Below are 17,039 nucleotides of genomic sequence, written 5' to 3' on the forward strand. Positions count from 1 at the left end.
TTTTTTTTGGTGTTGAATTATAGTTGCAGTTGAATCTGCGTAATAGTTCAGTGTTATTGAAATTCTTTATATTTTTCGGAGCCTGGGTGTTATATGTCAGCACTTTATTGTGTTATCTTACAGGGAATATAGGAACACTGCTGTGTCTGATGCAGCCTTAGCAAAGACAAATGTAACAAATATAAAAAGTATACATAAAGCAAGAAGATAAATGTTATTCAGGTTTTATCATTATTACAAAGGCTATCAGAATCGTAGAAAAAAGGTAACGGTGAACAAAATTTGTTCTTAGTTTTCAGGACGTGTTAATTCTCCCCTTCCTACCCTTCACTGATTTGTGCCTGAGAAGAAAGAGGACAGAGCTGGGCCAGCTTGGCGATGTGGGCTGACCAGCAGCTGTGTCTGTGGTGGGCTTTGGAGGGGAAGGGACTTCAGGTACAGGGAGCTGTGTGGTGGGGTAGCACAGGAGCAGTGGCGTGGTTCCTGCCGGAGTTATCTCCTGGTCTCTGGGAGCTCTTGGCAGCTGCTCCGAAGCCTGGCCTAAATAACGTGTTTGTGTTCCACGAGGAGTTCAAAGCTATTGAGATAAGTAGTTGCTGTGGCCGCCTGTTTGGCAAATTTGTCAATCAGCTTGTAGAGCTATAAGTAAATGGGCCTTTATTACAAAGACTTATTGCTCTTTGCGGTTGTGTAGGAGTTCACATAATTTTCTAAGGAGCTCCTTTATCTCCCAAGTACAGCGGTGACTAGGATTTATTTCTGGAGTGCAGTGGCAGTTCGGAGCACTCGAGACGTACATGTCGGTCCCGGGTGTTTTTTCAATGCAAGAGACCGTGCTTGCGCTCTGCCCTGGGGTCCAGTGAACAAATCGAGGCATTGGCTTTAGGGGAATATTTGTAAAAGGAAGCAGGGGGCGGGGGATCCAAACCCTCCCTAAACCTGACTACACTGGTAGCACTGAACCTTCACAGGAAGGTACCTTTTCTGTCCAACTTTCTTGGCTTTCTTTGAGTCTCTGTTACTCCAGACACCGGAATTGATGGTGTTCGAGGTTAGGCTTTAATCCAGCGGGGTACTCAGCGTCCCAGCCCTGATCCAGCAAAGCACATAATTGACTTCAGTGTGGGTCTGTTCACACAGTTGAAGTCAAGTTCATCCTTAAAATATCTGCTGGAACAGGGTCAGAGTTCTCTCAGTTGCAAAGTCAAACCTTTAGTGAGAAAACCAGAGCCATTCGTCACATGGAGTATGTGCCTGATCGCCTCATAAAGGAGCAACAATATTCACTGCATCTACCCCTTGTTTTCTGTTACATGTGTTACATTATTTCTGTAGATGCCTGTCGTGGTTTAGCCCCAGGCAGCAACTCAGCACCACGCAGCCGCTCGCTCCCTCCCCCTGCCCCGATGGGATGGGGGAGAGAATCGGAGGAGTAAGAGTGAGAAACACTCCTGGGATGAGATAAGAACAGTTTAATAATCGAAATAAAGTAAAATAGTAATGATGATAATAACAATATAATAATGATAATAACAATAATAATAATATACAAAGCAAGTGATGCACAATGCAATTGCTCACCACCCGCCGACCGATACCCAGACAGCTCCCGAGCAGCGATCGCTGCTCCCTGGCCAACGCCCCCAGTTTATATACTGAGCATGACGTCATATGGTATGGAATAGCCCTTTGGTCACTTTGGATCAACTATTCTGGCTGTGCCACCTCCCAGTTTCTTGTGCACCTGGCAGAGCATGGGAAGCTGAAAAGTCCTTGACTAGCATGAGCAGTACTTAGCAACAACTAAAAACATCAGCGTGTTACCAACATTCTTCTCCTACTAAATCCAAAACACAGCACTATGCCTGCTACTAGGAAGAAAATTAACTCTATCCCAGCCAAAAGCAGGACAATGCCCCTGACTCTCCTGCTTTCCCAGCCATTTTCCCATGTCACTCTTAATTTTCTCTCAGAAATGACACCCAGAGGAAAATGAATTCAACTGCGTGTCATTCGTTCTTGAACAGATGCTGTAGGTGAGACTGGATTGAAAGCACCTCCTCCTCCTGAAACGTTCACCATGTGTCTGCTCTTTGCGATCATTTGTGGTTCACGGGCTCATAGGAGGCAACCACAGAAGAGGTGGAGATGGGCCTGGGGAACCCATGAGGGAAAAGAGCTAGCATGGAGGTGGCTCTGGGCATCTCCGCGTTTTGCTGTGCTTCCCTCCCTACGGCACAGATAGATGCGCTTTCTGGGGTGGGACACTGCAAATGAGAATCGGCAGATCTTTGGCCATCCAAAATCCATCCTCACGTGTGCCAAACCCACCAGCCGCACCCTCAGAGTTCAGGCCACTGGTTTAAATATCCTGAGGTTTTGAACACCGGTGAATGTTAGGATTGGTTTTTATCTGTCCGACAGCATTTAGTCTTTGGGGTGTTTAATATGGACACGGAGCCTTTGGGGAGAGGAATTGGTTTTGTTTGGCTTTGTTGTAAAGCCTTACGCATCTGGTTACACTTAAGATGTAAGCTTTAGCAAACAACAAGCCTCTTGATGAAACTCATGAGTACTGGCAATACTGCGGACATAGACTTATCTCCTGGGCATGTTTTGTAAAATTAAGCTATTTTCATTAAAAGAACAAAGAGTAACATGGTGATGGAGCAGCTGTCATATTTTATTACAAAACACAAATATGTGGGAAATCAATTAGAGCACGAGTGCCGCACAATGCATATTTCCAGTAATCCCCGAAGGCCGGGGGAAGGTAGAAGGCTGATCTGAGTGCAGGAGCAGATGGCAAGCAACTTTAGATAGCTTCATTGCCATTTTTACTCTTTTCAAGTGTTTGTGCTTCTCCTTTGATCTTCAGATCTTGAGTTTAATGTGTTTCATCTTGTTTCATTTACTGTTTTCAAATTTAACTTTCCCTTTAAATAACTTTTGCTTGGTGGAGTTTGTATTAGTATGGGTTTTGTTATCTTCCATACTGTGAAATTTAAGAGAGGCAGTTGCTATCTTTCTTTAGTGTTGTTCATATCCAATAAAATAGCAATTGCATCACTGCGGAGGACTTCACCATTCACCATGCACAGCTGTAATGATACAATGAAAAAAATCCCACCTCACAGAGTTACTGAGACACTTAAAATGCATGTGAAGTTGCAGTAGACTTTCTTGGAAGATAGATACTACGGGAGTGTGATGGCACATCCGCAATGAGCACCTATGGAAGTTTGGTTTCATCATTATCCCATTAAATTTAATTCTTACAGTTGAGCAATTAAGCTTGCGTTAGTTTTCTCTGTGCATCTAACATTTCTATCTCCACTTAAAATAATTTATGTTTAAAATAAAAGCGTTTTACAGTGTTTTGAAAGAGCGGCGAGAGCAACATGGGGTGATCTGAATAACCACATGTGATCTGTGTCTCTGCTTTTTCTGTAGCTGTCAGAAATGATAGGAACAAAAAGAAGAAGGAACCTTCAAAGCAGGAGTCCACAGAAAACTATGAAATGACAGCAGAGTTGGATGATCTCACTGAGAAGATCCGAAAAGCTCACCAGGAAACCTTCCCCTCGCTCTGCCAGCTGGGTAAATACACTACGGTAAGTATGGTTTGTGACACATACATTCTGGATATGCCTGGACGATGAGAGGTTTTGCATTGGAGGCTTCAGACGTTTTAAATAGGTGCAGAAGTAGATGCACCCTTTGTACCTCCTTAGTCATGAAAAAACACAGGTATGCATGCAAATACATGCTGAAGAAGAGAAATTGCACTTAACTGTAAGCATCACTTAGCGGCATTGTGAGAGACTGTCTGAAGGATTAATCCAGCCAAGAGGCAAGCTTGGAGTCCATGAGTCAAGTACATGCCATCATTCACTAGAAATTTGTTGGCTCCCAAAGACATGATGTCTGCTTGTGCGTCAGTGGATTACAACTTTGCAGGTGGAGAGAGTTCTTAAGTGCTGCTGGATTACTGGTGACAGTCCCAAAGCTACCAAGGTCAAGGAAAATATGAAATGTCTAAACAAACAGGTTTCCAAAATGCTCACTTGCAGTTTATTCCTCTCCCAGTCTACCAAAATACCACAAAGCAGCAAACACTTTTGCTGTTTTTAGAAATGAAAAATCAGTCCCCCCGTCAAGAAGTTCAGTACTGTGGAAATTTCTTCAGTGGATGAGTCAGGAAAATAAGTCTTTTCTATACATATATATGTTGCTAAGTACAGGGGAGGTCAGTGATGTATATTGATTTCAGAGAGAAAATTCAATGTCAAGTTGCAAATGCACTAATAAACCAGATGCTTAAAAATAAATGTTAGGTAATGTTTAGAGTCCTGTTGGCAGAGGAATGACACCGCTGGTCTGGTCTTGCTCTCGGTTGTAGCAGCACTGGCTGTTTCAGAGGGATGTGCAGAAGGTCCTGAAGTGGTCAAGCGTGCGCTCTCGCTGCCGGAGCTGGGAGTTCCGGAGCGGCGTGGCTGGGGCAAGGAGGCACCTGCCTCCACGGTCCTTGGCCTCCACGGTTCCCCAGCTGGAGAGCTGGGACCAAGCCCTAGAGGCCAGGTGAAATACCTCTCTCACTGGATTGCTCTTTGTTTTGTGTAAATGCTCTGCTACTGAAACAAATGTTAAATTTCTCAGAGAGTAATCTAGGCAAATCCCTCTGTGGCATCAATATTCACTGGTTTATGGCATACTCATTTATTTACAAAGTGCAAGGTTCAAAACTCTCAGGTCTAGGGGTAATACTTTGTATTTAAGTGCAAGAAAAGCAAGCATACATGGAGTGATGTTAGAAAAAAGCACGTTTTTCGTGTTGCTGTAAGTATTTTCACAAACATTTGTCACATTTAATTTTGAGACCCGCATAAAATGGTTAGTACTGGGGAAGGTGCCTGCTCGGGTGAGATGTAGTCAAAACAGTCAGCGTAGGCGTGCTAGTAAATATTGCTGTAGCAGGCAAGTGCAGGCAGACCCCCGGGGACTAGCGCAGCGTGCGAGGCTGGAAGCTTGAAAGCTGCCGGCTGGTGACAGAAGCGACGGCAAAGCCAGAGATGGTGGGATCCATAGTGTGTCTTTTCAAGGAAATTCCTGGGTTAATGCCCTCCACTCCTCCCCACAGCACGTGTGGTTGCATCCTCGTCTTGGAGTGAATAAAATCTTCCAAACAGACTCCCACACTTCTGCAAACATCAGAGCGCTTCTGAACGAGTGTGAAAAAAACCTTCCCAGTTCAAAACAATGAGTTTAGGCCTTGCAGAAGAGGTGATCGCATGTCCGCAGCTGGGACATGCGTAGCCAGACTGCTGGTATACATGCCAGAATTTATTGCTCGCAGGCTGCCTTGCAAATGGCCTGGCTATCCCAGAATAACAATATATCGGTACACCTCCCAACGTGAACGTGTTGGTACGTACTTTTGTATTACCTCTGAGTCTGAAGAGTGCACTGCAGCTGGTGTGATGGTACTTCGTACTGGTAAAGATCCTGGAGGGTTGAAAGATAAACCTGGGCACCTATGTGCTTGCATTATGTATTGGATGCTTAAGTACCATTAATATTTTAGCTCTTGAAATGATACAAGTGGATGGAATTGGAGAGGCTCTTGTTGCATATCACACCCACCACTGATGCCTTTGCCCTTGGGTTCCTGCTGACCCCCATGGTGAGTTTACATCCCTGTTGGGATTTCAGAGCCCTTACTGAGAGCACCTGGATCCAAGTCATGTACAGATGAATCTGGTCTGTCTATGGGTCCCAAGTAACCATGGCCTGACCGCACTCTCTCTGAGGCTGGATATTGGTCATGCATATCTCGGGCCAGATCGGACAGCTTGGGGAAAGAGATTTCTTGGGTTTGTCGTTGGTCTGTTGGAAGTCCACAGCAGTTAGCTGCACGTGGCTGAAGTCCCTGCCACTTTGTCATGGTTTGGTGCTATACAAGTTGCAATAACAAAATTATACTGAAAGAGTGATTTCGGGCTTACCTTGAATCCTTGAAAGCGATACAGCTTCCTTAGCAGCTGTGTTAAAACTAGTAGCAGCGATGCTAAATACTAACTGTCATTTTGCTGCATTCCCATAGTCTCTGTGTGAAATGCGGATATTTAAATCTCTCATCTAGCTACGGTCTGGTGACCACTCTGGCTTTTTAGGTAGGAATTCAGTATAAGAGCTCATTTTTGTGAATGCTGTCTCTGCCCAGCTTTAGAAGGGACAGAGTGCAGCACTCCCCCCATTGCCTGCACTGGGTGAAAACCTCGGCAATTAAGAATATTCCTCAGTACTGCTGGGGCTGGAGTATGGGTCATCTTCATCTCCAGCTGCCCATCATCCCAGGAGTGGGGGAGAAGCCCTTCTGCAGTGGTGGAGGATCTAGGAGGATCCAGGAGGCAGAAGGTGTGCGTGCTGGTCGGAGGAGCGCAGCTTCGGTGCTTGGACGCCACCGCCAGCTGATGATCAAATGGCAGGCCTCAGGCAATAATCTTTCCTTTTGAGACACTTGAAATAGAGACCAGAAGTCAAAAAAAAGGAGCACACAGCCCTTTTTCTAAATGATGACTCCAAAGGGAGGTAGAAGCCTACTCCACGCTACTTTTCTCGATAGTAGCAAGCTGGTATGGGTAGAAGATTGCCACCAGTCCTGCTTTTATGCCCAGTTCTACAGGCTAGCAGACATGAAACATGGCATGCTTACACTGCAGAGCCCACAGATTGCTTTTGTAACCTTAGAGTTTTTTATTTAATTCTTTAAGCGAGAGGTGAGAAGTGACTGTATTGAATCGATGTGGATTCACTTGAATTTCATGAGCTTTGCACTTGCATACTGATAGAAACGGTGGATGGAACAAACTGTTCTGCAAACGTGGCCTCTGTGCACCTTTGGTTACGTGATCGTTCAGACTGATTTAAAACATGATTTTGTTTGTTGCTAAAAAGAGCAAAGAATTTTAAGTGTAGGAGAGTGGAGTAAAAAAGACCTTGCAGAGATACAGTCATAAAAAAAATCTGTTCAGATGTTTGGCTTGCGTATCTGGCTCCTCTCGCTCTTGAGCACTGCAGCCTGTATTTCCCAGAAGGAAAGGTTACATGGTGATTTTTTTTCTCCCGTTGTGTATTTTTACTTGTTCAGAAATGGTTTGGGAGAAGCATTTTCAATTATGTTTTTTTATATCCATCTGCTCTTTAAAAAGAAAAAGTGTCCCTATCTGTAATAATTACCGTACTTTGCATAGTTAATAAAAGTCTACTTAAAATAATGGGAGAATAGCACTCGTATTAAATTCCCTGGGTCATTTGACTTAACAGTTGCATTTGGTGGGCAGTGGCAAGTATAGTTCTGCCGATGATGAGAATCAGCAAGCTGTTTAAACGTAATGGATTTCAAAAGTCCATCATAAATAGATCTGTTTTATTACTGTCATCCAGGTAAGAGAGAGTGCCTTAGTAATTTCTCTGGAGATGTCATACTTTATAGTATAATTGAGTGTAACTATACTGCTCGTCCCTCGAGACTGGTATTATTTGTAAGTCTACAGCTGTGTTACATCCAGCCTCGTGATAAAGGGAGGATAAAACAGAAAATAATTTTGACTCGGTGGGCCCTTGCTGTGGGTTCTCCCGGGTTGCTCTTGGCTGGCTGGAAGCAGAGATTTTTTGCATCTTGGCGGCATTTTGTCCTTTGTAAGTGCTGGGCTTAGAAGTTACACGGCTATTGTTCTGTGCCATTGCAGAGGAATATCTCTCTCTCTCCCCTCCTCTCTCCTGATGCTGGGACAGAGCAGAGGCACGCGCTCTGGTCCTCGGTGAAGCTCGCCGGAGCTGGAGTGCGTTGCTGCGTCTACTGAAGAGGCATAGCAAGTGTTCCTGATTAGGGCAGAGTGCCCCTGTGAGCCTTGTTTCCTCTGTAAAGTGGATTTTAAAGACGGTAGGGATTCTGCTACTGTGTATGTTTCTGCGAGTACCTCATCCCGTATCGTTAATGTGGAGATAGAGCAGACTGCAATGAAAAAACAAAAATGATGGAAAAAATGGGATCAATTTATGTGGCAAAAATGGCTGTTTAATTGGATTTCATAGCAAGGTTGGGCTTTTCCACTGATAAAGATGCCACTAGGGTGTATTACAGTATTGTTCCACCATATGTGCGCTGGTGCAAAGGCCTGAAAAACATGCAAGGCTGCTCCTGGAAAAGACACCCAAAAAACTGCTTCAGTAAAATATTCAGAAAAAGTCATAGCGTCTGCATCTTTTTCACAGCATGGTTAGAGGAGATCCCCAGGCAAATTTAATCAGAGTTTCTGTTTCTAACGTGCATTTTATTAACCCCGTATTTTACTGTTCAACCTATACATTGATATCGAGTCAGTTTAGTCAGTTTTGGTTTTATGTATTCAGAAATGCTGCTAAAAATCTAGGTATTTTCCATGACGCCTGCGACTACATTCATTACCAAATAAAATGTTAAAAGTCTTTCCATTTGTAGCATCTCAAAGATAATGTGTAAACCACATTAGCTCCAACGCTGAGGAATCTGGCACCCAGCGTAATAAAACACCCGGTTATTTTGTATTTTATTAACTGCCCCTTCTCTTCAGTTTGCATAATAGTGAGTTAGATTTACATTTGTTAAGACGGCCGTGCATTACTCTTAATAGAAGACACGTCAAACTTCCCGTTGCCGGTACTGCAGCATGATAAAGTAACCTCATATGATACTGATGAAGATTTCGTTCACACTTGCTGGTTTCATGCAACGTCTTTTTTTCCAGATGGATACCCTATTGTAAAATGATTTCCTGCTTTAGGCTCTGCTTTGTGTAGCTCTCCGCTATGCCATCTTTCTATGAACTGGATAAACTGCCTATTAAATTTAATTACAGTCTGAATGACTGCACATCTTGATCTTATTTTTTCTCCAATGTACTGTATTTCACCAAGGTCCTTGAGGATGAAATAAAATAAATCTGAAGGATGCATACTCCAGTAGCCGAAAGAAATGTTTCAAAGGGCATTACAATGACTGTTAACCCATTAGTTTTGGACCATTTTGAAGGCAATTCTTTAGGTTCAGGATTATAAAGACATTTTCTCCTATCTTTTCTGCTGTCATTTAAAAAAACAAAATAGAGGAAGTTCCCAGAACAAAAATTCAAATAGAAATGATGAGGTTAATTTCTTATCACTTAAAAAGAGGGGGAGCAGGGAAGAGCACGTATGCACCTTCAAACTGTTCAGCATGGTTAGCATTTACTTTTTGTAGTAAGGGCCTAATATAAATATTACTGGCTCGAATCTCCACCCTGTTGGAAGTGAGGGTGAATGTCAGGCTGGCGGTGCGCGTAGGACCTGTCAGGACTTTCCCCTTCGTGACTGACGGTGGTCGTGGCATCTGCTAAGGCAGCCCCGGGAGGGGGTGACGGGAGCATCACAGCCAAGCTGGGCTCACCCCACGTCCCCTCGTCAACCTCTTCAGGCCCTGTGTCCTTCCCGTGAACCGAAGAAAGCTGATGGCTTCAAAGATTTCCAAGGAGGTGGATGTCCTCACCATCAGCAGTGATGGTGGCAGGGTCGCTAGAGATGTTTCCTCCAAGAAAGTGTGATCTGTGTAAACTGAATGCTTTTCGATGCCTATTTATCTGCCATGTCTGTTAGACTTTTAGGTTGAGACTCCTCTCATTTAACTTTAATTTTAGAGTTAATTTAACATTTTAACTTCAACCAGCTAAGACTAAGGCAGGAAATCTCATGGGCTTCCCTTGCAGCTGGGGAGAAAGCTGCCACCTGAGGGGGTTTTCCCTTGCCTGCCTTACCTACTTGTCTGGAGTGGGTGGGCCTTTTTTTGGAGATGCCGCTCTCCTTGGTTAGTCAACAAGCTCAGATGAGATGTGGAAGAGAGTTTTGGTTTTGCCTTTTGCCTTCGGTTTTCCATGGTTGCAGCTCAGCACCTTTTGCAAATTCAAAACCGGCGTACTTTTACAGGTAAAATTCCTCTCGCAGTGGAGATCGCCAAGGTGCCGAAGGCAGCTGTAACGCACGCTAAATTTGGTGGCTCATGAAATAGTGGGGGGGACCATCGCGCTGGCTGCATCCCAAACTACATTGGATCAAATGCTGGCAAAGTGGGAACATGCTGCATGCTAGGGAAGGAGGAGAGGGGCCTTGGGTATTTCGGAGCTCTGTAGTTATCTGCTTCTTGTCACCCCGCAGGAATCACGGGTGGGTTGGAAACGACTCACCAGGTCTCCCCATGCCCCCATCTTCTGTTGGACTAGCGCCAGATAGATCACAGTAACTTTTGAATCAGCCGGTTCTTGGCTGACATGTTTAAGGGTTTTTCAAGGGTTAAGTGGTTATTCTGAATGTATGAAAACATGAGTTTAATCACAAACTTAAGACAGATTTGCTATGCATCCTAGCAAATTACGGACTTTTGGATTCAGATACATGAATATATGGAAACAGTCTCTGAAAGATGCAGCTGGAATGTCCTTGTAACACTTCAAACAGTAGGGTGTATGTTGGATGCACCATCAAATGAGCATATTGCATTCATCAGCGCACGCGGGGTTTTTCCTAACGTCATGTAAAGAAATGCTCTTTAATTCATGGGAGACTGTAGCTTGAGAAAGCTGTAAAACTCTTGCAGAGCCACAGAGCAGATAAATTAAGTAGAACTAATTTGCTAAGACCTTAAGTATGTGAAACTATGTTCCAAATATTGTGCTGCTTCTTCCAGATGAGGACCCGATACTTGTTGTTCCACTGTTCATTTATATTTTCTGGGGTACAACTGTAAATTGTCTCTCTCAATGCACTTATTATATAATGGCAAGGAAGAATAATGATAGTGGCATTTGGAAATGTTTAAGTTCATTTGTATTCCTTGTACAGATGGCCTCTGCAATCGTAAGTAACGGAGAAATATCCAAGGAATTTTCAGGCAATTAATCCAAGTTTAAAACCAGCATCATCCCAACAGCAAGCTGCAGAAAATGCCTGGAATGTTAATAGAAAGTACTTCTGGAAGGAATACTCGGTTGTTGTTTATTTCCCTTGAAAACCGTTTACTGAAAGGGATGTTGTTGATTTATGGTGTCTTCTGCCTGTCTTTCCAGAACTCCAGCGCAGATCATCGGGTTCGACTGGACCTGGGGCTCTGGGACAAATTCAGTGAACTTGCAACAAAGTGCATTATTAAAATAGTGGAATTTGCAAAGCGATTGCCAGGCTTCACAAGTTTGACCATTGCAGACCAGATAACTCTACTTAAAGCAGCCTGCCTGGATATACTGGTATGTATTTTTAACATCACTGTTATACTACTAATGTATTTTCTATTGCTCTTTTTACTGTAATCGATAGGGAGAGGGGGTCAAATGCTGCCCCGGCCTTACGGTTGCAAAATTGAACTTACCGGTTAGTCTGGTATGGGCACGAGTGGACTCTAGCACGTCTACAGACGTGTTATATGGGATGAGCGTACTTTTCAAAATATGCATTAAGTCCTTATCGTTTGTGGCTTTCAGTATAGTTGCAAGAAGGGCACATTTTAGTATGGTGGCACTAACTTGAAATATGTGCAATTGTGGAAAAATTTCCTTATTGTAAACACTGGAGAGAGATCTGATTCTCTTTCCTCGTTCTTCCTCCCTCCAAAACAACGCTCTGTATAAAGGATACCTAGACAGTCCGCTGTATAGTGTTTTAGGAATGTGCTGTACCTGTGGTCATGAGGTGATTTGAGGAACAAGATACAAATCTTCAGTGAGGTTTTTGCAGGTTGTAGAGGGGAACCTGGTGTGCCTGGAGCCCGGCAGGCGCAAGCCTCCGGCATGCAGAACCCCTGCTTTCACCAGTGCTGCAGGCACCTGTGGAAGTGGACGCTGTAATGGACTCCGTACAGATTTTAGCTAAACGTCATTTAATTTTAAACAGGCAAGGATACAACCTGCAGCAGGGAACTGTGCAGATGGGCTTGGAGTTTTTCTCCAGACCTTGCCACTATGTCATGGCAAGCTGTCTTCCCTCCCTTTGTCTCCGGTTGTTTCTGTCACGCTGACCTTCAGAGGAACCCTCTGGGGTCTCAGCATTTCTTTATCAAGACCTTAGAGGTCTTCAGCCTTTTAGTTGCAAATATGCTTCTTATTCTTGGTCGTAGCAATAACTTTCAGTAAAACGGTATTTTCAGTGTGTTTTAAACATATTTTAAGTGTTTTCTTCTGAGCACAAACCTTCAGGTCTTCACTGAGCCAAGCATGGCCAAGAAGCCCGTTGTAGGATGGCTACTGTAGATATATTTTTTAGCATGACACATAATTTTAAGCGAGGGAATTTGAAGCTGAAGTAATTAATCTTGGAATTTTTAAAAGTGCATTGCTTCCAACAGGATCATGTTGAGGAGGATGTTAACTGCTGTGACCTTTTCCTCTTGTTTTGTCAAAAGCTGTTTTGAAGAATTGCATCTAGAGGACATTGATGAAAGAGGAAGGGGGGTGGGAGAGGAGAAGGGATATCATTCTCCGCCCTATAAAAAAAGGGAAGGTTGAGGTTGCCCTGTCATGCTCAAGATTCACCTCTTGTCGTCCCCTTCATCCAGGCGCTCATTCAGAGCTGACCATCTTATCGTTACTGTGTGTGGTCCCTCCACGGGGCAGGGCCATTCGTTACCAATTGCACGCCTGTCGTCACCAGCTCTGTCCTGGTAAGACGCAGTTATGTTCCCCTTACACCGAAAGACACACAGTAATCGATAAACTGTGGCGTTGCCTGGAGTATATTCTGCCAGAGGTATGGGATGGGAACTGCTTTTTGCTTTGCTGTTGTAACCAGTAACAAACGGTTAATATAGAAACTATCCAAAAATGGTGGGGAGGAGTCAGGATATAGCAAGAATCTGCGCATCCAAACTCTTTACCCCTAAAACTCCAGCCCTTGAGCTGCCACCCCCTATTTGTTGCTGCCATGCCCTGGCTCCGTAGCTGCTGGAAAAAAACCCATACCCGAATTCTGCAATTGTTCGGGATCCCGTGAGCTCCTGGAGCTCTCTGTTGGGGTGGGTACTGGGCACTTACCCCAGGAGCATGCACAGCCCCTGCGGCGCAGGGTCCCCCCGGCAGCTCCGCTCACCACTTGCATGGCCAGCACTGGCTGGACAATATCAAGTATTTAGGGGTAGCCTTTCTGCTAGCAGTTTTATCTGAAGTGCCTAGATAAAGGCACTTCACAGGCTTTGATCAAAGTGACTAAATAAAAGCCTCGTTGCCAGATGAGAAAAAGAATGATGAAGCAGGTGGTAAATGGTGGCTTTATTTCAACTAATTAATGGATAGAAAGGCTTGATTATTTAATACAATTCACTACTTTTACTTTGTGGCCATGTGGCAACCTTCAAGCTCTACTTAGAAACTTTATTGGGACCTGTCATTCCCGATCGCCTGCTCATTCTCTTTTTTATTTTTCACGAAGCTGGAGAAGGTGACGCGTCCGAGCGCGCAGGACATAGTGAGTGCCATAGCTACCTGTAGCAGGGAGGAGCGGAGGCTTTTCCAAAAACAGGAGCGGATTAAGACACAGTTGCCCTGAAGAGTCCTAACTTTCCTGTGTGACATTTACACAAGCTTTACGTGACTATTTTATGTGCTGCTTAAAAAGAAAAAGGGATAATTACCACGAGCACAGTAATGCGTAGTGCGCGCACTGTCTGTGAAATGCCCATATCCATTAAACCCACATCACGGGCACATAATTGGAATTGCATTGCAGCTCTGTATCTTTATTTAAGCTAAATTTCAGTACGTGGAGCAATGTTTTAATAGTACATATTCCCCCCCGCCCCTCCAGCAGGCTAGTTCTCCTCATCACGAGGAGCATTCCAAATGTTTTATTTTGTGCGTTGAGACACGGAGTGAGCACCGTTCCCTCTCCGGCTGCGTGAGCACCCGCTGCCGGTGCCCGCCCGTGGGCTGCTGCGTGAGCACTGCCCCGCGTGCGTGTGAGCCTCGCCGGGGTACACTCAGGACCCCGCTGCTGTGCAATCCCCTGGACGTGTCCCCAGAGCCGCGGCACGCGGGGGGAACGGCGTGGGGCTCCCGGCCCAGCCAGGTATGGTGGCTGGGCTCTCCCCGCTAGCCGGACCCCTGTTCACTGCCCACCCAGCAGTGCCGTCTCTGGGCTACGGGGAGTCTTAAGTATTTATAGACCCCGTCAAGGGCTCTGCTCGGTTGGTTCCGGTGGCCGAGGATGCTTAAACCCCCCGACAGGCTGACAAAAGAAATGGTGCCAGGAGCTCCGTAAACTCTGCTGGGTATGGGCCAGAGAATTGTTTTATATAAAAACAAAATCTCTGGAAGGGAAATAACATCAAGCCTCAGAAGGCAGCTGAAGGCGCCAATCGAGGATGGTGGAATTTATATCTGCTCTGGTGCCAAAAGTTTCAGGGATAAATACTACTAAAATTCCGTCAGTAACCCTCGTAAAAGCAAGTGCTTCCGTCTGCTGGTACGCTGGCCTGGCAGCGGTCGAGCATCCCCAGCCTTGCCGAGCTCTGGCAAAATGAGTGTGGAAAGAGCCCAGAGTCCTGCCTGTCTTAAATCCGATGGATAAAAACCTGAGAAGTCCTTGAACGTAACGTCGTTTTTGCTTTCTGTTGTAAAACCCTGCACGTTAGTGCTAGGAGGGCTTTGGTGTGCGCGGAGTGACCCGTGCTGATGGGGTATGGCAGCGCCGCGGAGGCTTGCTCTTTGTTTCGGTCACCTGCTTGGGTTTCTCCTCTCGGGAAGCTGTCCCAGCTGGCTAAGGCAGCTCGCATCTAACAGCAGCGTTTCTTAAAAAAAGCCCAGCTTGCCTTAACAAATCTGTTTAACATGAGTAACAATTCCATGGTAGCAACAATTTCGTAAATGCAACTTTCTGGATGGTTTTGGTTTTGTGTGACCCGCAGGGTTTTTGCTTTGCGATTTGTAACTGGCTCGTAGGAACCCCAGCCACTTTAAGATATAAATATTCCTTAAAACAAAGGGTCCTTTAATCACGGGCAAAAACCTTATTTATGGCTGCAAGTGGCATTTAAGAGCATAGTGACAACTAAAATACTTGGCTTGGTTACAAAATCTAAACAACACTGAGGACATTAGGAGGATGTCTTCTAGACAGCAGTTCAGTTTAAAATGGAGAAAGATACCGTGATTTCTTATTTTGAAGTGCTGACATTTCCCATATGTTCTTCAGTGAATATGAGCTTGAAATCAGCTTCACTTTGACACTGGAAGTTTGCCCGAGAAAGGTTTAGCAATATCCATGGCGTTTTGCAGATCTTGATGAAGGACACAAATTGGAAAAAAAAAGAAAAAAAAACAACCCCAACATTTCAAATGATCTGTCTCGGAGTTTAATAACAGTGTGTTGTGGGATAATGTCGAAGGAATGCAGGAGAAACCTGAGACCCGATTGCCGCAGTCAAGCTAAGTGCATTGCAGAGAACACAGAGCTGAGCTTCAGCTGTGCCAGTGCCCCAGCAGAGCCACTGCAGGCTCCTCCAGTTAACGGCTGGCGCAGCGTTTAGAATCATAGAATCATTTAGGTTGGAAAAGACCTTTAAGATCATCCAGTCCAACCATTAACCTACACTACCAAGTCTACTCTAAGCCAATCAAGGGTAGAATAGACTAAACCATGTCCCAAAGTGCCACATCTACCCGTTTTTTGAACACTTCCAGGGATGGTGACTCCACCACCTCTCTGGGCAGCCTGTTCCAATTCTTGACCACTCTTTCTGTAAAGAAATTTTTCCTAATTTCCAACCTAAACCTTCCCTGGCGCAGCTTAAGCCCATTTCCTCTCGTCCTATCACTAACTACTTGGGAGAAGAGACCAACACCCACCTCACTACAACCTCCTTTCAGGTAGTTGTAGAGAGCGATAAGGTCTCCCCTCAGCCTCCTCTTCTCCAGGCTAAACAACCCCAGTTCCCAAAGGCTTTTCGTTTAGGTACGAAAGCCTCAAGTTTGCCTTTTGCAAAAAGCCGTCCTGCTTGCTGCCGAAGCCTGGAAGTGGCTAAATTCCACAGGACCTTGATGTTTTAATTCCAAATTTTGCAAGGCCCCTGGAAGTCTCTTTCTGTTCATGCCCACAGGGGCTCTAGACTGAGCAACCCAACCCCAAATTCATTCCCGATGAGGATCCAGCCTGGAAGCCTTCCTCTGCGTTAGGCCTGGGGGGGCGGTGGATCTGGTAGGTCTTTGCTGAGCACCCCCAGCATGCACCCTCAAACGGAGTGGGGCTTACGGCACCGGAGGGCGAGCACGGAGAGCTTCGCAGCGAGGGATCCAGCAGCCGGTCATATGGCGGGAGGCGCACGGATTGTTTGGGATAACCACGCCGGGACGCCCCGGTCCCTCTGGGCCAGGAGCCTCTGGGCGGTACGGCGCTGGCAGCCGCTCTCCAGGCTTGCCTTCGGAGGCAGGATACGGAGGAACCGTATCTGCCGCCCCTGCTTGGGCAGCTGCCAGGGAGGCTGCAGGCAGCCTTTGGGAAACACCGTGACGTTGCCCAGTTTAGCTCCAAGTCCTGCTCCGCTAATTTGTTGGGCTGGAAGTCCTGAGGGTGTGGAGGGAGGCACTCTCCTTGCTAAGGCTTAGCAATTAAAATAGCAGCGGAATAAAAGGGGCTGCCTTTCTCCCCAGCTGAGTTAAGGGAGAATCAGTACCGCTTAAGAAGTGCAGAGCCGTGTTCCTCCAAAAGTTGGACGCCCCACCATCACAAGCCACGCACCCTTACTGGAAGGCAGCTGCTCTGCGTGCCGGCTTCAGCCGGGAAGAGCTGCGCCCCAGGTTTCTCTTGCATGCCATTAGAGGAGTAAACCAAGTAGGTCTTGGGTTTCTCAATAAATATTTTCAAACCTTGCTTTTCTTGAAAACAGCAAACTCTGCATGTTTCTTCTCCTCTCTATACAATCCTTTTAATGATTTAAAAGGATAACCGACAGCGAACTCTAGGAGAGAGAAGTGCCGGTGGTTACTGGC

The 17,039-nt window shown here is 45.5% G+C and overlaps 1 protein-coding gene across 4 annotated transcripts in view; it reads left to right on the forward strand.

Moving 5' to 3' along the window:
• RARB (retinoic acid receptor beta) overlaps positions 1-17,039 on the forward strand; it is a 196,591-nt gene that overhangs the window by 171,141 nt on the left and 8,411 nt on the right. For all 4 annotated transcript variants that reach the window (XM_075704724.1, XM_075704725.1, XM_075704726.1 and 1 more), the window contains 2 exons: positions 3,454-3,614; positions 11,136-11,312. In XM_075704724.1, coding sequence (XP_075560839.1) covers positions 3,454-3,614; positions 11,136-11,312 — 338 coding nt within the window. The remainder of the gene's footprint in view (positions 1-3,453; positions 3,615-11,135; positions 11,313-17,039) is intronic.

The sequence above is a fragment of the Pelecanus crispus genome, chromosome 2 (genome assembly GCF_030463565.1).
Source record: "Pelecanus crispus isolate bPelCri1 chromosome 2, bPelCri1.pri, whole genome shotgun sequence".
NCBI lineage: Eukaryota > Metazoa > Chordata > Aves > Pelecaniformes > Pelecanidae > Pelecanus > Pelecanus crispus.